At 45.4% G+C, this 21,724-nt stretch overlaps 1 protein-coding gene across 1 annotated transcript in view; it reads right to left on the reverse strand.

Annotated features, from left to right (window-relative positions):
* Positions 1-21,724, reverse strand: part of LOC121555192 (FERM, ARHGEF and pleckstrin domain-containing protein 1) — a 56,432-nt gene that overhangs the window by 23,852 nt on the left and 10,856 nt on the right. The window contains exons 7-12 of the mRNA XM_045218198.1: positions 20,462-20,609; positions 19,945-20,040; positions 19,649-19,815; positions 19,364-19,432; positions 19,178-19,253; positions 18,713-18,911 (exon numbers count right to left, since the gene is read on the reverse strand). Of these exons, the coding sequence (XP_045074133.1) occupies positions 18,713-18,911; positions 19,178-19,253; positions 19,364-19,432; positions 19,649-19,815; positions 19,945-20,040; positions 20,462-20,609 (755 nt within the window). The remainder of the gene's footprint in view (positions 1-18,712; positions 18,912-19,177; positions 19,254-19,363; positions 19,433-19,648; positions 19,816-19,944; positions 20,041-20,461; positions 20,610-21,724) is intronic.

Raw genomic sequence — 21,724 nt, forward strand, 5'->3', positions numbered from 1 at the left:
ATGATCTTCTCTCTCTGTAATGTCCAGACAGCTCTAATGCTATTCTCTCTCTCTCTGTAATGTCCACACAGATCTAATGCTCTTCTCTCTATGTAATGTCCAGACAGTTCTAATGCTCTTCTCTCTCTCTCTGTAATGTCCAGACAGCTCTAATGTTATTCTCTCTCTGTAATGTCCAGACAGCTCTAATAATCTTCTCTCTCTGTAATGTCCAGACACCTCTAATGATTTTCTCTCTCTCTGTAATGTCCAGACAGCTCTAATGATCTTCTCTCTCTCTGTAATGTACAGACAGCTCTAATGCTCTTCTCTCTCTCTGTAATGTCCAGACAGCTCTAATGTTCTTCTCTCTCTGTAATGTCCAGACAGCTTTAATGCTCTTCTCTCTCTCTTTGTAACGTCCAGACAGCTCTAATGAACTTCTCTCTCTCTGTAATGTCCAGACAGCTCTAATGAACTTCTCTCTCTCTGTAATGTCCAGACAGCTCTAATGATCTTCTCTCTCTAATGTCCAGACAACTCTAATGATCTTCTCTCTCTCTGTAATGTCCAGACAGCTCTAATGTTCTTCTCTCTCTAATGTCCAGACAACTCTAATGATCTTCTCTCTCTCTGTAATGTCCAGACAGCTCTAATGATCTTCTCTCTCTGTAACGTCCAGACAGCTCTAATGGTCTTCTCTCTCTGTAATGTCCAGACAGCTCTAATGCTCTTCTCTCTCTCTGTAATGTCCAGACAGCTCTAATACCCTTCTCTCTCTGTAATGTCCAGACAACTCGAATGATCTTCTCTCTCTCTGTAATGTCCAGACAGATCTAATGCTCTTCTCTCTCTGTAATGTCCAGAAAACTCTAATGCTCTTCTCTCTCTGTAATGTCCAGACAGCTCTAATGCTCTTCTCTCTCTGTAATGTCCAGACAGCTCTAATGCTCTTCTCTCTCTCTGTAATGTCCAGACCGCTCTAATGATCTTCTCTCTCTCTGTAATGACCAGAGAACTCTAATGCTCTCTTCTCTCTCTCTCTGTAATGTCCAGACAGCTCTAATGCTCTTCTCTCTCTGTAATGTCCAGAAAACTCTTATGCTCTTCTCTCTCTGTAATGTCCAGACAGCTCTAATGCTCTTCTCTCTCTGTAAAGTCCAGACAGCTCTAATGCTCTTCTCTCTCTCTGTAATGTCCAGACAGCTCGAATGATCTTCTCTCTCTGTAATGTCCATGCAACTCTAATGATCTTCTCTCTCTCTGTAATGTCCAGACAGCTCTAATGATCTTCTCTCTCTCTCTGTAATGTCCAGACAGCTCTAATGCTCTTCTCTCTCTGTAATGTCCAGACAGCTCTAATGCTCTTCTCTCTCTGTAATGTCCAGACAGCTCTAATGCTCTTCTCTCTCTCTAATGTCCAGACAAGTCTAATGATCTTCTCTCTCTCTGTAATGTCCAGACAACTCTAATGCTCTTATCTCTCTCTGTAATGTCCAGACAGCTCTAATGTTCTTCTCTCTCTGTAATGTCCAGACAGCTCGAATGCTCTTAAATCTCTCTGTAATGTCCGGACAGCTCTGATGCTCTTCTCTCTCTGTAATGTCCAGACAGCTCGAATGCTCTTCTCTCTCTCTGTAATGTCCAGACAGCTCTGATGCTCTTCTCTCTCTGTAATGTCCAGACAGCTCTAATGATCTTCTCTCTCTCTGTAATGTCCAGACAGATCTAATGCTCTTCTCTCTCTGTAATGTCCAGACAGCTCTAATGCTCTTCTCTCTCTCTGTAATGTCCAGACAGCTCTAATGATCTTCTCTCTCTCTGTAATGTCCAGACAGCTCTAATGCTCTTCTCTCTGTGTAATGTCCAGACAACTCTAATGATTTTCTCTCTCTCTGTAATGTCCAGACAACTCTAATGATTTTCTCTCTCTGTAATGTCCAGACAGCTCTAATGCTCTTCTCTCTCTCTGTAATGTCCAGACAGCTCTAATGTTCTTCTCTCTCTGTAATGTCCAGACAGCTCGAATGCTCTTCTCTCTCTCTGTAATGTCCGGACAGCTCTGATGCTCTTCTCTCTCTGTAATGTCCAGACAGCTCGAATGCTCTTCTCTCTCTCTGTAATGTCCAGACAGCTCTGATGCTCTTCTCTCTCTGTAATGTCCAGACAGCTCTAATGATCTTCTCTCTCTCTGTAATGTCCAGACAGATCTAATGCTCTTCTCTCTCTGTAATGTCCAGACAGCTCTAATGCTCTTCTCTCTCTCTGTAATGTCCAGACAGCTCTAATGATCTTCTCTCTCTCTGTAATGTCCAGACAGCTCTAATGCTCTTCTCTCTCTCTGTAATGTCCAGACAACTCTAATGATTTTCTCTCTCTCTGTAATGTCCAGACAACTCTAATGATTTCTCTCTCTGTAATGTCCAGACAGCTCTGATGCTCTTCTCTCTCTGTAATGTCCAGACAGCTCTAATGCTCTTCTCTCTCTGTAATGTCCAGACAGATCTAATGCTCTTCTCTCTCTGTAATGTCCAGACAGCTTTAATGATCTTCTCTCTATCTGTAATGCCAGACAGCTCTAATGTTCTTCTCTCTTTGTAATGTCCAGACAGCTCTAATGCTCTTCTCTCTCTGTAATGTCCAGACAACTCTAATGCTCTTTTCTCTCTGTAATGTCCAGACAACTCTAATGCTCTCCTCTCTCTCTCTCTAATGTCCAGACAACTCTAATGATCTTCTCTCTCTCTGTAATGTCCAGACAGCTCGAATGATCTTCTCTCTCTGTAATGTCCATGCAACTCGAATGATCTTCTCTCTCTCTGTAATGTCCAGACAGCTCGAATGATCTTCTCTCTCTGTAATGTCCATGCAACTCTAATGATTTTCTCTCTCTCTGTAATGTCCAGACAGCTCTAATGATCTTCTCTCTCTGTAATGTCCAGACAACTCTAATGATCTTCTCTCTCTCTGTAATGTCCAGACAGCTCTAATGATCTTCTCTCTCTCTCTGTAATGTCCAGACAACTCTAATGATCTTCTCTCTCTCTGTAATGTCCAGACAGCTCTAATGCTCTTCTCTCTCTGTAATGTCCAGACAACTCTAATGATCTTCTCTCTCTCTGTAATGTCCAGACAGCTCGAATGCTCTTCTCTCTCTCTGTAATGTCCAGACAGCTCTGATGCTCTTCTCTCTCTGTAATGTCCAGACAGCTCTAATGCTCTTCTCTCTCTGTAATGTCCAGACAACTCTAATGATCTTCTCTCTCTCTGTAATGTCCAGACAGCTCTAATGATCTTCTCTCTCTCTCTGTAATGTCCAGACAACTCTAATGATCTTCTCTCTCTCTGTAATGTCCAGACAGCTCTAATGCTCTTCTCTCTCTGTAATGTCCAGACAACTCTAATGATCTTCTCTCTCTCTGTAATGTCCAGACAGCTCGAATGCTCTTCTCTCTCTCTGTAATGTCCAGACAGCTCTGATGCTCTTCTCTCTCTGTAATGTCCAGACAGCTCTAATGATCTTCTCTCTCTCTGTAATGTCCAGACAGATCTAATGCTCTTCTCTCTCTGTAATGTCCAGACAGCTCTGATGCTCTTCTCTCTCTGTAATGTCCAGACAGCTCTAATGATCTTCTCTCTCTCTGTAATGTCCAGACAGATCTAATGCTCTTCTCTCTCTGTAATGTCCAGACAGCTCTAATGCTCTTCTCTCTCTCTGTAATGTCCAGACAGCTCTAATGATCTTCTCTCTCTCTGTAATGTCCAGACAGCTCTAATGCTCTTCTCTCTCTCTGTAATGTCCAGACAACTCTAATGATTTTCTCTCTCTCTGTAATGTCCAGACAACTCTAATGATTTTCTCTCTCTGTAATGTCCAGACAGCTCTGACGCTCTTCTCTCTCTGTAATGTCCAGACAGCTCTAATGCTCTTCTCTCTCTGTAATGTCCAGACAGATCTAATGCTCTTCTCTCTCTGTAATGTCCAGACAGCTTTAATGATCTTCTCTCTCTCTCTGTAATGTCCAGACAACTCTAATGATCTTCTCTCTCTCTGTAATGTCCAGACAGCTCTAATGCTCTTCTCTCTCTGTAATGTCCAGACAACTCTAATGATCTTCTCTCTCTCTGTAATGTCCAGACAGCTCGAATGCTCTTCTCTCTCTCTGTAATGTCCAGACAGCTCTGATGCTCTTCTCTCTCTGTAATGTCCAGACAGCTCTAATGATCTTCTCTCTCTCTGTAATGTCCAGACAGATCTAATGCTCTTCTCTCTCTGTAATGTCCAGACAGCTCTGATGCTCTTCTCTCTCTGTAATGTCCAGACAGCTCTAATGATCTTCTCTCTCTCTGTAATGTCCAGACAGATCTAATGCTCTTCTCTCTCTATAATGTCCAGACAGCTCTAATGCTCTTCTCTCTCTCTGTAATGTCCAGACAGCTCTAATGATCTTCTCTCTCTCTGTAATGTCCAGACAGCTCTAATGCTCTTCTCTCTCTCTGTAATGTCCAGACAACTCTAATGATTTTCTCTCTCTCTGTAATGTCCAGACAACTCTAATGATTTTCTCTCTCTGTAATGTCCAGACAGCTCTGACGCTCTTCTCTCTCTGTAATGTCCAGACAGCTCTAATGCTCTTCTCTCTCTGTAATGTCCAGACAGATCTAATGCTCTTCTCTCTCTGTAATGTCCAGACAGCTTTAATGATCTTCTCTCTATCTGTAATGCCAGACAGCTCTAATGTTCTTCTCTCTCTGTAATGTCCAGACAGCTCTAATGCTCTTCTCTCTCTGTAATGTCCAGACAACTCTAATGCTCTTCTCTCTCTGTAATGTCCAGACAGCTCTAATGCTCTTCTCTCTCTCTCTCTGTAATGTCCAGACAACTCTAATGATCTTCTCTCTCTCTGTAATGTCCAGACAGCTCTAATGTTCTTCTCTCTCTGTAATGTCCAGACAGCTCTAATGCTCTTCTCTCTCTGTAATGTCCAGACAACTCTAATGCTCTCCTCTCTCTCTCTCTAATGTCCAGACAACTCTAATGATCTTCTCTCTCTCTGTAATGTCCAGACAGCTCGAATGATCTTCTCTCTCTGTAATGTCCATGCAACTCGAATGATCTTCTCTCTCTCTGTAATGTCCAGACAGCTCGAATGATCTTCTCTCTCTGTAATGTCCATGCAACTCTAATGATCTTCTCTCTCTCTGTAATGTCCAGACAGCTCTAATGATCTTCTCTCTCTCTGTAATATCCAGACAACTCTAATGATTTCTTCTCTCTCTGTAATGTCCAGACAGCTCAATGATCTCTCTCTCTCTGTAATGTCCAGACAACTCTAATGATCTTCTCTCTCTCTGTAATGTCCAGACAGCTCTAATGCTCTTCTCTCTCTGTAATGTCCAGACAGCTCTAATGATCTTCTCTCTCTCTGTAATGTCCAGACAGCTCTAATGCTCTTCTCTCTCTGTAATATCCAGACAGCTCTGATGCTCTCCTCTCTCTGTAATGTCCAGACAGCTCTAATGCTCTTCTCTCTCTGTAATGTCCAGACAGCTCTAATGATCTTCTCTCTCTGTAATGTCCAGACAGTTCTAATGCTCTTCTCTCTCTGTAATGTCCAGACAGCTCTAATGATCTTCTCTCTCTCTGTAATGTCCAGACAGATCTAATGCTCTTCTCTCTCTGTAATGTCCAGACAGCTCTAATGCTCTTCTCTCTCTCTGTAATGTCCAGACAGCTCTAATGATCTTCTCTCTCTCTGTAATGTCCAGACAGCTCTAATGCTCTTCTCTCTCTCTGTAATGTCCAGACAACTCTAATGATTTTCTCTCTCTCTGTAATGTCCAGACAACTCTAATGATTTTCTCTCTCTGTAATGTCCAGACAGCTCTGACGCTCTTCTCTCTCTGTAATGTCCAGACAGCTCTAATGCTCTTCTCTCTCTGTAATGTCCAGACAGATCTAATGCTCTTCTCTCTCTGTAATGTCCAGACAGCTTTAATGATCTTCTCTCTATCTGTAATGCCAGACAGCTCTAATGTTCTTCTCTCTCTGTAATGTCCAGACAGCTCTAATGCTCTTCTCTCTCTGTAATGTCCAGACAACTCTAATGCTCTTCTCTCTCTGTAATGTCCAGACAGCTCTAATGCTCTTCTCTCTCTCTCTCTGTAATGTCCAGACAACTCTAATGATCTTCTCTCTCTCTGTAATGTCCAGACAGCTCTAATGTTCTTCTCTCTCTGTAATGTCCAGACAGCTCTAATGCTCTTCTCTCTCTGTAATGTCCAGACAACTCTAATGCTCTTTTCTCTCTGTAATGTCCAGACAACTCTAATGCTCTCCTCTCTCTCTCTAATGTCCAGACAACTCTAATGATCTTCTCTCTCTCTGTAATGTCCAGACAGCTCGAATGATCTTCTCTCTCTGTAATGTCCATGCAACTCGAATGATCTTCTCTCTCTCTGTAATGTCCAGACAGCTCGAATGATCTTCTCTCTCTGTAATGTCCATGCAACTCTAATGATCTTCTCTCTCTCTGTAATGTCCAGACAGCTCTAATGATCTTCTCTCTCTCTGTAATATCCAGACAACTCTAATGATTTTCTCTCTCTCTGTAATGTCCAGACAGCTCTAATGATCTTCTCTCTCTCTGTAATATCCAGACAACTCTAATGATTTTCTCTCTCTCTGTAATGTCCAGACAGCTCTAATGCTCTTCTCTCTCTGTAATGTCCAGACAGCTCTAATGATCTTCTCTCTCTGTAATGTCCAGACAGTTCTAATGCTCTTCTCTCTCTGTAATGTCCAGACAGTTCTAATGCTCTTCTCTCTCTCTCTGTAATGTCCAGACAGCTCTAATGCTCTTCTCTCTCTGTAATGTCCAGACAACTCTAATGATCTTCTCTCTCTCTGTAATGTCCAGACAGCTCTAATGATCTTCTCTCTCTCTCTGTAATGTCCAGACAACTCTAATGATCTTCTCTCTCTCTGTAATGTCCAGACAGCTCTAATGCTCTTCTCTCTCTGTAATGTCCAGACAACTCTAATGATCTTCTCTCTCTCTGTAATGTCCAGACAGCTCTAATGCTCTTCTCTCTCTGTAATGTCCAGACAACTCTAATGATTTTCTCTCTCTCTGTAATGTCCAGACAGCTCTAATGAACTTCTCTCTCGCTGTAATGTCCAGACAGCTCTAATGTTCTTCTCTCTCTGTAATGTCCAGACAGCTCTAATGCTCTTCTCTCTCTCTCTCTAATGTCCAGACAACTCTAATGATCTTCTCTCTCTCTAATGTCCAGACAGCTCTAAAGCTCTTCTCTCTCTGTAATGTCCAGACAGCTCTAATGCTCTTCTCTCTCTGTAATGTCCAGACAACTCGAATGATCTTCTCTCTCTCTCTCTAATGTCCAGACAACTCTAATGATCTTCTCTCTCTGTAATGTCCAGACAACTCTAATGCTCTTCTCTCTCTGTAATGTCCAGACAGCTCTAATGCTCTTCTCTCTCTGTAATGTCCAGACAACTCTAATGATCTTCTCTCTCTCTGTAATGTCCAGACAACTCTAATGTTCTTCTCTCTCTCTGTAATGTCCAGACAGCTCTAATGCTCTTCTCTCTCTCTGTAATGTCCAGACAACTCTAACGCTCTTCTCCCTCTCTGTAATGTCCAGAGAACTCTAATGCTCTCTTCTCTCTCTGTAATGTCCAGACAGCTCTAATGTTCTTCTCTCTCTGTAATGTCCAGACAGCTCTAATGCTCTTCTCTCTCTGTAATGTCCAGACAGCTCTAATGCTTTTCTCTCTCTCTGTAATGTTTGGGATTTCAGCATGATTGCTAAGGATTATGCAGCTTTTGGGTTGAATACAGTATTATGATTGAGTGGAATCGCTTACCTAAATCCACTACACTGCCACTATGTTCACTAGGACATTCACTAGGGACACTTGATTGCATACTTGCCCACCACTGTCTCCTGTCCTCTGATAGCACCACGTTGGCATGAACAGAACAATGATTAAACCAGCAACATCTCTGGTAAACATCTGATACTACACACTAGGATGGAGGGGACAGCCGTGACAAGCAACACGGAATACCACACACAAGACACAAATGAGTTTATAGGACACACAGATATTTAACAGAGCAATGCTACATCTACGACACCACAGGAGGATGGGGAGGGGACTAGCATCTAGAATGACAATGAGATAAGGTTTTATTTTATTTTCATAAAATAAGATTCTGGAGTCCCACTTCATAAAGGTCAACTTTATTGTCACTAGTGCACAACTGTATACAATGTTAAAAAGTGTAGAGAGTCTCTGGGAAAGAGAGTAGATGGTGAAATGGGTATCAGAGCCCAGTGAGTGTCAAAAGGAACATCAAGACGAGACCGTAGTGTCCACCGTGTTATGGATGGAGACCGTAGTGTCCACCGTGTTATGGATGGAGACCGTAGTGTCCAACGTGTTATGGATGGAGACCGTAGTATCCACCGTGTTATGGATGGAGACCGTAGTATCCAACGTGTTATGGATGGAGACCGTAGTATCCAACGTGTTATGGATGGAGACCGTAGTGTCCAACGTGTTATGGATGGAGACCGTAGTATCCAACGTGTTATGGATGGAGACCGTAGTATCCACCGTGTTATGGATGGAGACCGTAGTATCCAACGTGTTATGGATGGAGACCGTAGTGTCCAACGTGTTATGGATGGAGACCGTAGTATCCAACGTGTTATGGATGGAGACCGTAGTATCCAACGTGTTATGGATGGAGACCGTAGTGTCCAACGTGTTATGGATGGAGACCGTAGTATCCAACGTGTTATGGATGGAGACCGTAGTATCCAACGTGTTATGGATGGAGACCGTAGTATCCACCGTGTTATGGATGGAGACCGTAGTATCCAACGTGTTATGGATGGAGACCGTAGTATCCAACGTGTTATGGATGGAGACCGTAGTATCCAACGTGTTATGGATGGAGACTGTAGTATCCAACGTGTTATGGATGGAGACCGTAGTATCCAACGTGTTATGGATGGAGACCGTAGTATCCAGCGTGTTATGGATGGAGACCGTAGTATCCAGCGTGTTATGGATGGAGACCGTAGTATCCAACGTGTTATGGATGGAGACCGTAGTATCCAACGTGTTATGGATGGAGACCGTAGTATCCAACGTGCTATGGATGGAGACCGTAGTATCCAACGTGTTATGGATGGAGACCGTAGTATCCAACGTGTTATGGATGGAGACCGTAGTATCCAACGTGTTATGGATGGAGACCGTAGTATCCAACGTGTTATGGATGGAGACCGTAGTATCCAACGTGTTATGGATGGAGACCGTAGTATCCAACGTGTTATGGATGGAGACCGTAGTATCCAACGTGTTATGGATGGAGACCGTAGTATCCGACGTGTTATGGATGGAGACCGTAGTATCCAACGTGTTATGGATGGAGACCGTAGTATCCAACGTGTTATGGATGGAGACCGTAGTATCCAACGTGTTATGGATGGAGACCGTAGTATCCAACGTGTTATGGATGGAGACCGTAGTATCCAACGTGCTATGGATGGAGACCGTAGTATCCAACGTGTTATGGATGGAGACCATAGTATCCAACGTGTTATGGATGGAGACCGTAGTATCCAACGTGTTATGGATGGAGACCGTAGTATCCAACGTGTTATGGATGGAGACCGTAGTATCCAACGTGCTATGGATGGAGACCGTAGTATCCAACGGCGTTATGGATGGAGACCGTAGTATCCAACGTGTTATGGATGGAGACCGTAGTATCCAACGTGTTATGGATGGAGACCGTAGTATCCAACGTGTTATGGATGGAGACCGTAGTATCCAACGTGTTATGGATGGAGACCGTAGTATCCAACGTCTTATGGATGGAGACCGTAGTATCCAACGTGTTATGGATGGAGACCGTAGTATCCAACGTGTTATGGATGGAGACCGTAGTATCCAACGTGTTATGGATGGAGACCGTAGTATCCAACGTGTTATGGATGGAGACCGTAGTATCCGACGTGCTATGGATGGAGACCGTAGTATCCAACGTGTTATGGATGGAGACCGTAGTATCCAACGTGTTATGGATGGAGACCGTAGTATCCAACGTGTTATGGATGGAGACCGTAGTATCCAACGTGTTATGGATGGAGACCGTAGTATCCAACGTGTTATGGATGGAGACCGTAGTATCCGACGTGCTATGGATGGAGACCGTAGTATCCAACGTGTTATGGATGGAGACCGTAGTATCCAACGTGTTATGGATGGAGACCGTAGTATCCAACGTGTTATGGAAATGAGTGAGTGAAAAGGGGAAAGAGCAACAAGTAAAGTTGTTGAATTTACAACTAGCATATTCTGGGACCTGGCTAACAGTAAGTGTCACAATACACAAAGTACTAATGTGTCCCAGAATAATGTATTTATACAGTTTTACTGCTGTTATTACTTTATTAAGATTATATTACTACTGTAATTACTTAATTATAGTATTACTACTGTTATTAATCATTATTATTTGATTAAGTACTTTACTTAAGACGGTCAGTTGCTTTAGAGGGAGTGATGTCCCCCTGCAACAGTCTTGTCTGCTGTGAGTGATGTCTGCCTGCTACAGTCTTGTCTGCTGTGAGTGATATCCGCCTGCTACGGTCTTGTCTGCTGTGAGTGATGTCTGCCTGCTACGGTCTTGTCTGCTGTGAGTGATGTCTGCCTGCTACGGTCTTGTCTGCTGTGAGTGATGTCTGCCTGCTATGGTCTTGTCTGCTGTGAGAGATGTTTGCCTGCTACAGTCTTGTCAGCTGTGAGTGATGTCTGCCTGCTACGGTCTTGTCTGCTGTGAGTGATGTCTGCCTGCTACAGTCTTGTCTGATGTGATTGATGTCTGCCTGCTACGGTCTTGTCTGCTGTGAGTGATGTCTGCCTGCTACAGTCTTGTCTGCTGTGAGTGATATCCGCCTGCTACAGTCTTGTCTGCTGTGAGTGATGTCTGCCTGCTACGGTCTTGTCTGCTGTGAGTGATATCCGCCTGCTACAGTCTTGTCTGCTGTGAGTGATGTCTGCCTGCTACAGTCTTGTCTGCTGTGAGTGATATCCGCCTGCTACGGTCTTGTCTGCTGTGAGTGATGTCTGCCTGCTACGGTCTTGTCTGCTGTGAGTGATATCCGCCTGCTACAGTCTTGTATGCTGTGAGTGATATCTGCCTGCTACAGTCTTGTATGCTGTGAGTGATATCCGCCTGCTACGGTCTTGTATGCTGTGAGTGATGTCTGCCTGCTACAGTCTTGTATGCTGTGAGTGATGTCTGCCGGGTGAAATGTTAAAAGTAGGTAGCAGTGAGAGAGTGAGGTGAGGGTACATACAGTACATAGTGCAACAGCCAGAAAGCATGAACACCACAGCCTGAGCCCTGGGTTAGGCTCTTGGACATGCAATGGAACCAAGCCCGGCCCAAATGGTGACACCAGCCGTTGAGACTAGAACACACAAGCCTGGCCTATAGACCCATGAGTTTAAGACTAGCGAACACAATGTATTACAATACACTGAGTGTACAAAACATTAAGGATACCTGCTCTGAACAGGTGAATCCAGGTTGATAGCTATGATCACTTATTAAATCCTCTTCAAATCAGTGTAGATGAAGGGGAGGAGACAGGTTAAAGAAGGATTTATAAGCCTTGAGACAATTTAAACATGGATTGTGTATGTGTGCCATTCAGAGGGTGAATGGGCAAGACAAAATATTTAAGTGCATTTGAACGGGGTATGGTAGTAGATAAGACAGTGCTTAGAATGCCTGACAGGGTTGTCTTTGCCTGCAGTGATCCAGTAACCAACACTAAAGTACCCTCGTACTGTCCCCTCACACTACCTGGAAGTCATCAATTCATTCGAGTAAAAACAACATTGAGTGACACTCAATAATTGTGTTATTATTTGCAGTTTTATACAAATGTAGGACCATGTTAAGAAATAGAAACAATATCATAAAACAACACAATAGATAATAAATACCACACAGTGCATTCGGAAAGTATTCAGACCCCTTCCCTTTTTCCACATTTTTGTTACGTTACCGCCTTATTCTAAAATGGATTAAATAAAAAAAAATCCTCATCAAAACATTTAAGTGCCTTTGAACTGGGTATGGTAGTAGGTCCCAGGCGCACCCGTTTGTGTCAAGAACGGCAACGCTGCTGGGTTTTTCACACTCATCAGTTTCCTGTTTGTATCAAGAATGGTCCATCACCCAAAGGACATCCAGCCAACTTAACATAATGACAAAGCGAAAACAGGTTTTTAGAAATGTTTGCAAATGTATTAAAAATAAAAAACAGAAATACCTTATTTACATAAGTGTTGAGACCCTTTGCTGAGAGACTCGAAATTGAGCTCAGGTGCATCCTGTTTCCAATTATCATCCTTGAGATGTTTCTACAACTTGATTGGAGTCCACCTGTGGTAAATCCAATTGATTGGACATGGTTTGGACAGGCACACACCTGTCTATATAAGGTCCCACAGTTGACAGTGTATGTCAGAGCAAAAACCAAGCCATGAGGTCGAAGGAATTGTCCGTAGAGCTCCGAGACAGGATTGTGTCGAGGCACAGATCTGGGGAAGGATACCAACAAAAGGTCTGCAGTATTGAAGGTCCCCAAGAACACAGTGGCTTCCATCATTCTTAAATGGAAGAAGTTTGGAACCACCAAGACTCTTCCTAGAGCTGGCCACCCGGCCAAATTGAGCAATCGGGGGAGAAGGGCCTTGGTCAGGGAGGTGACCAAGAACCCGATGGTCACTCTGACAGAGCTCCAGAGTTCCTCTGTGGAGATGGGAGAATCTTCCAGAAGGACAACCATCTCTGCAGCACTCCACCAATCAGGCCTTTATGGTAGAGTGGCCAGACGGAAGCCACTCCTCAGTAAAAGGCACATGACAGCCCGCTTGGAGTTTCCAAAAGACTCTCAGACCATGAGAAACAAGATTCTCTGGTCTGATGAAACCAAGATTGAACTCTTTGGCCTGAATGCCAAGCGTCACGTCTGGAGGAAGAACTGCTCATCATCCCTACGGTGAAGCAAGGTGGGGGCAGTATCATGCTGTGGGGATGTTTTTCAGCAGCAGGAACTGGGGGACTAGTCAGGATCGAGGGAAAGATGAACAGAGCAAAGTACAGAGAGATCCTTGATGAAAACCTGAGCCTGGACTTGAACCCGATCGAACATCTCTGGAGAGACCTGAAAACAGCTGTGCAGCAACGCTCCTCATCCAACCTGACAGAGCTTGAGAGGATCTGCAGAGAAGAATGGGAGAAACTCCCCAAATACAGGTGGGCCAAGCTTGTAGCGTCATACCCAAGAAGACTTGAGGCTGTAATCACTGCCAAAGGTGCTTCAACAAAGTACTGCGTAAAGGCTCTGAACACTTAATAAATGTAATGTAAATGTGATATCAGTTTTTTATTGTTAATAAATGTGCAAACATTTCTAAAACCTGTTTTTGTTTTGTCATTATGGGGTATTGTGTGTAGATTGATGAGGGAAAAAAACTATTTTATACATTTTTGAATAAGGCTGTAACGTCACAAAATGTGGAAAAGGTGAAGGGGTCTGAATACTTTCCAAATGCACTGTATATATATATATATATATATACATACACGTGGATACAGCTAAAAGCATCTCAGAGAGCAGAGACTACCAGAAGCCCATGGCATGAGCTGAGAGACCTGGAGCTTTGAGACGCTACCATTAAATTGCCTTTCAGATCCACAACATGCAGCACATACTGAAACCTGCCTTCATGTTCCCTGCTTGTTCCCTAGTTCCTGTCATCCTGAACAAAGACATTTGTCAATTCTCCAGTCCTATATTGTAGTCCTCTGTAACCTCCGACAGGGATCACCCCTTTTTCTCCTTACACAGTCAGTGGCAGAACAGCAAAACATCAGGACAGTACAGGAACAGGTTAACATGCTTCCAGAGCAGGAACATTGAGACTTAACCCCATAAGTGCTGCATGCTGGCAGAACAGAACAGTGTTTCAATTGAACAAGGACATTTTAAAAAAGCATTGTGAAATAAGGTCAATAAATCCATAATCAAAATACAGCAAACAAATGAGGAGAGTGAAGCAAAGAAAAGACAAATCAGGGACAGCAAGAAAACAAAATAACAAATAAACACAAAAGTGCAGAGTAAATATGTTAGGGAGAAAAGGGCGAGCCAGTGAGATACAGTATGTAGACCCCTGGAGATTGCAGAACAATAGACAGTGAGATGTTTAGGTAGACAAGGACAAGAGGAGATGCCAGTGGTCATCAGAGCAATATTACACCTGTATCACTTTCACAGAGGCCTCTCTCTGTCACACACTCTCTCTCAGGTCGAATGATAAGACATGCCTAAAACCACAGCCAATTGCTTTTCTGGACAACTAGTACTAGTACTGTCCAACAGTACTAACTGGGATATGTGCTTGTATGTCAAGTTGCTACAACAGTCTTCATTAAACTGAAGTTCCTCAGAACAAGCAGAATGTCTATGAAAAATGAGCGTGGCTCTGTTTGCCTAAAATCACCAGTCAACAATAGTTAGTTGAATTTCAATCCTTTGATCATTTTGTACAGAAGACAGGGTTACTGTAAACATTGAATATCAAATCAGGAGTTGAGGTTGGGACGTTCTGTAGATGAACAGAAAGCCTTCTCAGTACCCAACAAACTAAGACATTACCTACTATAGTCCTCTCACTACTGTAGTCCTCTCACTACTGTAGTCCTCTCACTACTGTAGTCCTCTCACTACTGTAGTCCTCTCACTACTGTAGTCCTCTCACTACTGTAGTCCTCTCACTACTGTAGTCCTCTCACTACTATAGTCCTCTCACTACTGTAGTCCTCTCACTACTATAGTCCTCTCACTACTGTAGTCCTCTCACTACTGTAGTCCTCTCACTACTATAGTCCTCTCACTACTATAGTCCTCTCACTACTGTAGTCCTCTCACTACTGTAGTCCTCTCACTACTATAGTCCTCTCACTACTGTAGTCCTCTCACTACTGTCGTCCTCTCACTACTGTCGTCCTCTCACTACTGTAGTCCTCTCACTACTGTAGTCCTCTCACTACTATAGTCCTCTCACTACTGTAGTCCTCTCACTACTGTAGTCATCTCACTACTGTAGTCCTCTCACTACTAGTCCTCTCACTACTGTAGTCCTCTCACTACTGTAGTCCTCTCACTACTATAGTCCTCTCACTACTATAGTCCTCTCACTACTGTAGTCCTCTCACTACTGTAGTCCTCTCACTACTGTAGTCCTCTCACTACTATAGTCCTCTCACTACTGTAGTCCTCTCACTACTGTAGTCCTCTCACTACTGTAGTCCTCTCACTACTGTCGTCCTCTCACTACTGTCGTCCTCTCACTACTGTCGTCCTCTCACTACTGTCGTCCTCTCACTACTGTAGTCCTCTCACTACTGTCGTCCTCTCACTACTGTAGTCCTCTCACTACTATAGTCCTCTCACTACTATAGTCCTCTCACTACTATAGTCCTCACTACTGTAGTCCTCTCACTACTGTAGTCCTCTCACTACTGTAGTCCTCTCACTACTGTAGTCCTCTCACTACTATAGTCCTCTCACTACTATAGTCCTCTCACTACTGTAGTCCTCTCACTACTGTAGTCCTCTCACTACTGTAGTCCTCTCTCTACTATAGTCCTCTCACTACTGTAGTCCTCTCACTATGGACACTAATTTGAGACCGACCGTATGTACAGTACAGCACAAGCAACATGTATACTCAATACTCTTGTGTTCTCCTAAGCAACTCCCTAAATATTAACAATGAATCACATATCCAACGCCAGGCAACATAGAAAGTCACAGGAAACAGCCTGTCTCTCTCTTTTATTAGTAAACCTGATTAACATGAACCTATCACAAGAGTCTACAATATGATCATAATGATTAAAAAAGCAACACATATACAGTACTGTATAAAAAATAGACCAACTCCCCCATCGACACACTAGCCAAACAACAACATCCTGTCCACTGACAGAATGGACATGTTATACAGTAACGTTATGAAGACACATGATGGCATTTGACAGAGAATTGGAACTCTCCAACAATCAATAAACAATACAATGCATTATTGTAGACGCCACGTCGAGTGTGCAAGCCAAGTCCGCTCACAGAACAATATCTATGTGCAGCTCCAGAAACAATATTCCCTCGACTTCATCCCAAAAGTTCAGCTAGAAACAGAGCATCAGGGGGTTTCGACTGGATTGATTCACATTGCTGTACAGTGGTCTTTCAAAAGACTTGGCACTTGAAAACAATGATGTCTCTAACTGTGAACCACCTGGTGTGTGCAGAGACACCAATACAGTCAGAACAGACATGAAAAGGTTAACCCCCTAAGGGTAGAAGAGAAGAGTGGCGCAGTGGTCTAAGGCACTGCATCGCAGTGCTAGCTGTGCCACTAGAGATCCTGGTTCGAATCCAGGCTCTGTCGTAGCTGGCCGTGACCGGGAGACCCATGGGGCGGCGCACAATTGGCCCAGCGTCGTCCAGGGTAGGGGAGGGAATGGCCAGCAGGGATGTAGCTCAGTTGGTAGAGCATGGCGTTTGCAACGCCAGGGTTGTGGGTTCGATTCCCACAGGGGGCCAGTATGAAAAAAGAATATATAAAAATAAAAAAAATGTATGCACTCACTAACTGTAATTCGCTCTGGATAAGAGCGTCTGCTAAATGACTCAAATGTAAAATGTAAAATGTAAATGTAAAGAGAGCAGAGAGCTTTCATCCCCCTCTCTCAGTTAAAGGGCAGAGCAACCCAATGGAAAACAGAGTGTCAGGCTGGCTCATGGCAGAGCAGACTATACTGTTTACTCAGGGTGCGTTTGTTAATTCACTCTGGAGTGCCAGGAGAGCACTCGGAGTGTGATCTGGGCATTCGTAAATTCTGAGCGTTTCGCTCTCAGAGCGTTCAGAGTGCACACTGGACGCTCTGGCCGAGGAATAGGGTTGATCCGAGCGTTCTGACCTCACAATGGCAGTCAAGCAGCCAAGCTAACTGGCTAAAGTTACCTAGCTTGCTAGCTACTTCCAGACATAAATGAGAGAACACCCATCTCTGACAATTTTTCTCGCCCTAGCATAGCTGGTTAGGCTGTTTTCATGTTATCCAGAACGTTGGTGACTGTAACTGTGCTGCTGGCAACAATGTAATAGCGCTTTTTTGCCGACATTTACTGACACCGGCCATATTCAACGGGTGTTGAGCGTTCGTAAATTAATCAGTTATTCTGCACTCTGGCACACTCAGACGAGAGTGCTCTGAAATAGTAGATGGCCAGTCTGAATTTACGAACGCACCCTCAGTTAGTGTAGGCTGCACAGAGACAGAGGAGTGTGACGGGAGTTAGCCCCGACTTGACCCTTCTGAGTAGCATCTGTCCCTTCACACAAACTAGCATAGCTATCGCCATCTCCCATGCTAACCACAAGAGCATCCCTCTCCTCTCAGAGCCAATGCCACCCTGCCTACAGAGCAGGTCTCTGGACTTCCTTCCTCTGGGGTAGCCTAACAGCTGAACACCTGTGCCCCGTCCTCATCACTAAAGTTAAGGCAGCCATCCTCCTCCATCTCCTCATCCAGCTGGAGGCTCCCAAATGAGTACTTGTTCCTGGGTATGGGGGAGGGGGAGGGGTAGTTGACCCGCACGGCCATGGGGTTACCGTAGGTCAGCGGGTGGCTGCTGGAGCTACCCGTGGTGGTCTCGGTCTCCGAGTCACTGGACTCTGTGCCACTGCTGGTGGGGCGGTCAATCATCTGAGCAGCCCCTACGTGGTCTACACCAGCCTGGCTGTACAGCTTCTGTAAAGGGCTGGGCTTGGGCTGGCCAGGGGCAGACAGGTCGTTGGCCAACATGCGGCGCTCCAGAGCAGCCATGTGGGAGGTGACAGGCCGGGGCTCGTGGGAGGGCGTGGAGGTGGCCTGCTGCCAGCTCAGGACGAAGGGGTCTGTGTCGGAACGGTTACGCATGTTGTGGAGCTTCTGTAATTGTGGCGAGTGGGTCATGATGGGCGAGTAGCTGCCGTAGTGGGATGGGGCCTGGCCCTGGCCTCGGGACCCCCCATGGCCCCTCTGGGCGTTAAACCCCCCGTGACCCCGGTCGTCCCAGCGTGGGGGCCTGGAGCCGTGGCCGTTTTGCTTGGCGTGGCTGAGTGAGCCGGTCCGCTGGAAGGTGCTCATGACGGGGCTGGAGGTGCTGCTCTTAGAGCCTAACAGGCGGACCGTCGGGGGGCTGCTGCTACGCTGGTCCCCAATCCCACCACCCCCCAACTCCTCCATCATAGTGCTATGGAGAGGGCCACGGGGCGGACCACCGCCGAAGAACGACAGGTTGGCCGACTCATCTAACTCACAGCTCATATTGAGGGTTGGTTTAGGGGAGGGAGGGGACTCTCTGTACCTCATCCTACCCAGTTCCCGATCGTTTATACTGCCACGGCGGGGGCCTGCCGCCTCCTCCCCATAGCTGTCAGTATGGTAAGACCTGGTAACCCCGCCCTTGGCTACGTCGTATTCATTATCTATATCACTGCAGTCAATGTAGGGGATGGAGGAGCTGCTGCCCTTAGCGCCCCGGGAGGCTGGACCTGTGTTCAGATGGTCTGGGTGGGGCTGCCTGGCTGGGCCTGTTTCTGTTCCGGGGCTTGGGCTGTCCTCGCCGCGTCCCCCGTTCCTCTGGCTGGAAGGGCTGCCTCTGATCCGCAGGGCTGACGGGTCCTCAGCGTTCACCAATACAGACTCCTTCCAGTCCACCTCCACTCTGTCCCCTGAAGCACCGCTCACACTCTGTGGAGAACAGAGAACAGAGAAGAGAAAGAGAGCGCTAAAGGTTTAACAGTTAAACAAGGAAATTGAGTTATTGTGTTACATGGATTAGTTATTCCTTCTAGTCAATTATTAGCTCTATATTCTAAGCAGTATATTCATATTCATAGTCTTTCTAGATGAAGACATGCTGGGTCGGCTATCAGATAGAGAGAGTTGCACAAAGTGTAATTCAGCACGTTAGCCTCTAATGGACCGTGTGTGGGAACACTGAAGGAGACACTGACTTCTTTTGGCACTTGGGGGTGATGAGGGGAAGGCAGTGGAGACATGCGGCTGCTGTGCTGGACCCTACTGTGTTTCCTGAAGAGGGGAAGATGATGGAAAGTGGATATGTTATACACCTGGCAACCCTCACACAGTCTCTCTCTCTTTGCACGTCTAGATAGAAAACACAAACGTTAAGTCTTTACCTTTCAAACGGGATCTTCTTAAACTCGGAGTCCTTCACATAATCAATCACCTGCTTCTGTGTCCGACCGCTGCGGAGAGAGAGAGAAGTAGCAAGGTAGATGATTGAGGTCAGTGAACCTAGAGTAGAGCTGGAGAAGTTCTGTCCAGGTGACAGGTAGGAAATGAGATTCAAACTGAGGCACTGACTGGTTTTTCAACGAACCTGCTATCTCCTGTGTCCTGAGTGACAGAGATGCTTTATTATTGTGTGGCCCCAGGGGCCTTCAAGGGGCCAGCTGGTCTACCTGAATCTGAAGGAGGAGCCTCGGGTGAAGAGGACAGGCTTGGGCCTGGCTTTGGGCTCCTCGAAGAGGCGGAAGAAGGCGTGGTATTCCACACAGATCTTCCAGAAGACTTTACAGCAGTCCCGACTACCCATCAGGAACTCCAGAGTGTCCTGGTATGAGCTCTGCTGCAGAGGGGACACATATAGATGTAACACACATCAATGGAAACTCAGGGCTGAAGGCTTTAGGCATTGGTGATATTTACATGAATATGAATGGTGGATCTTGCTAAGGTCCATGACCATATGACTTACGTTTAGGTCTGGTCTGAGCTTGATGAGAAATTGCTTCCTCTTGAAGCTTAATTTGCGCACTTTGGACCAGTTTAAGGCATTGATCTTGGTGTGTCCCTGCAGCGGATGAAGAAATCCACACAGAGGTTTAACATGGCGTGTGACATAAAAATCAGCCTGTTCATCTTCCTAATCATGTCATCAAACATCAGCTCCACATTCCTCAAATAGAACTTGCTAGCTCTTAATCCCAATAGATTTGTGAACAGAGAAACTGTTACATGTTGTCAAAAGCCTGTCATTAAAATGCCACTTCAAAGTGGAACAGCTGAAAAGTGGAACTGAAAAGTGTGACAGCTGCAAGTGTCTTACATTGTGGCATAACCAAGCTTGTTAAATCATTTACTACCAACTTGCTATTACACCATCCACATCAAACTCATGATCAAATATCCTGTAGGTTTCTAATGATAAACAGCAGTCTATAAATCCTCTTACTCCGTCCACCTCTACTCGGTGTTGACCTGTAAAGTAGTACCTGAAAGACCAGGACACCAGCGTGTGCCACGGCCAGGCTCAGCTTGCTGCCCTCGCGGTCCTTGGCAGGGTGCAGTCTAACCCCATACGTCTCCAGTCTGCGTGCCACCTCCAGCAGCTGGTAGTCTGACTCTGCTGGCGTCTGACCCCTACAAGCACACGGGACAGCAGTCTGGGTCAAGTCTCATGGAAGTCTCAGAGGCCTCCAAGGATTCGTTCCAAATGGCACCCTATTCCCTATTTTAATGCACTATTTTGACCCCTGGACACTAAATAGGGAATAGGAAGCCATTTGGGACACAGTCTCACACAAAGTCTCTCATAATCACGGCAAGGTGGAGTTGAGGTGGGATGCGTCAGAATTCCAGGGGTCCACAAACAGTTACATTTGATTTCCACTTTGGGCTTCTGAACCTGACTGCTCTTAATCAAAAATGTTACTTTAAATGTGAATAATATCTTCCAATCAAATACTGCAATTGAGGTGAGAGACCAAGCCACATGTCAATCTGTTCCCACATTCAGCTGACACCACACACCACCGAGGTCTGGGTAGAAACTAAACTGCATGGTAACTCACTTCCCTAATTCTTATCTGTGAAAAAGCTTTCCTGTTTCCTGTGTGCTGTAGTTAATTATAGATGTAACTCTGAGCATGGCTCCCTGCCAGGAGAACTGTGGTTACTGTTATCAGCTGAAAATACAGAAAAAGGACAAGTCAGGGAGGGCAGTCAAATCTAACGGAGATCCTTTCATCTTGTCAGCTGCCTGGTGAGCGCCAATCTCTGTACACCAGTGTAGCGTGGAGGACTGGGGGTGACATCACTGTAGCGTGGAGGACTGGGGTTGACACCACTGTAGCGTGGAGGACTGGGGGTGACATCACTGTAGCGTGGAGGACTGGGGCTGACATCACTGTAGATTGGAGGACTGGGGGTGACATCACTGTAGATTGGAGGACTGGGGCTGACACCAGGGTAGCATGGAGGACTGGGGGTGACACCACTGTAGATTGGAGGACTGGGGGTGACACCAGTGTAGCATGGATGACTGGGGGTGACATCACTGTAGATTGGAGGACTGGGGGTGACACCAGTGTAGCATGGATGACTGGGGGTGACATCACTGTAGATTGGAGGACTGGGGCTGACATCACTGTAGATTGGAGGACTGGGGGTGACATCACTGTAGATTGGAGGACTGGGGCTGACACCAGGGTAGCATGGAGGACTGGGGGTGACACCACTGTAGATTGGAGGACTGG

The sequence above is a fragment of the Coregonus clupeaformis genome, unplaced genomic scaffold, assembly GCF_020615455.1.
Source record: "Coregonus clupeaformis isolate EN_2021a unplaced genomic scaffold, ASM2061545v1 scaf1436, whole genome shotgun sequence".
Classification (NCBI taxonomy): Eukaryota; Metazoa; Chordata; class Actinopteri; order Salmoniformes; family Salmonidae; genus Coregonus; species Coregonus clupeaformis.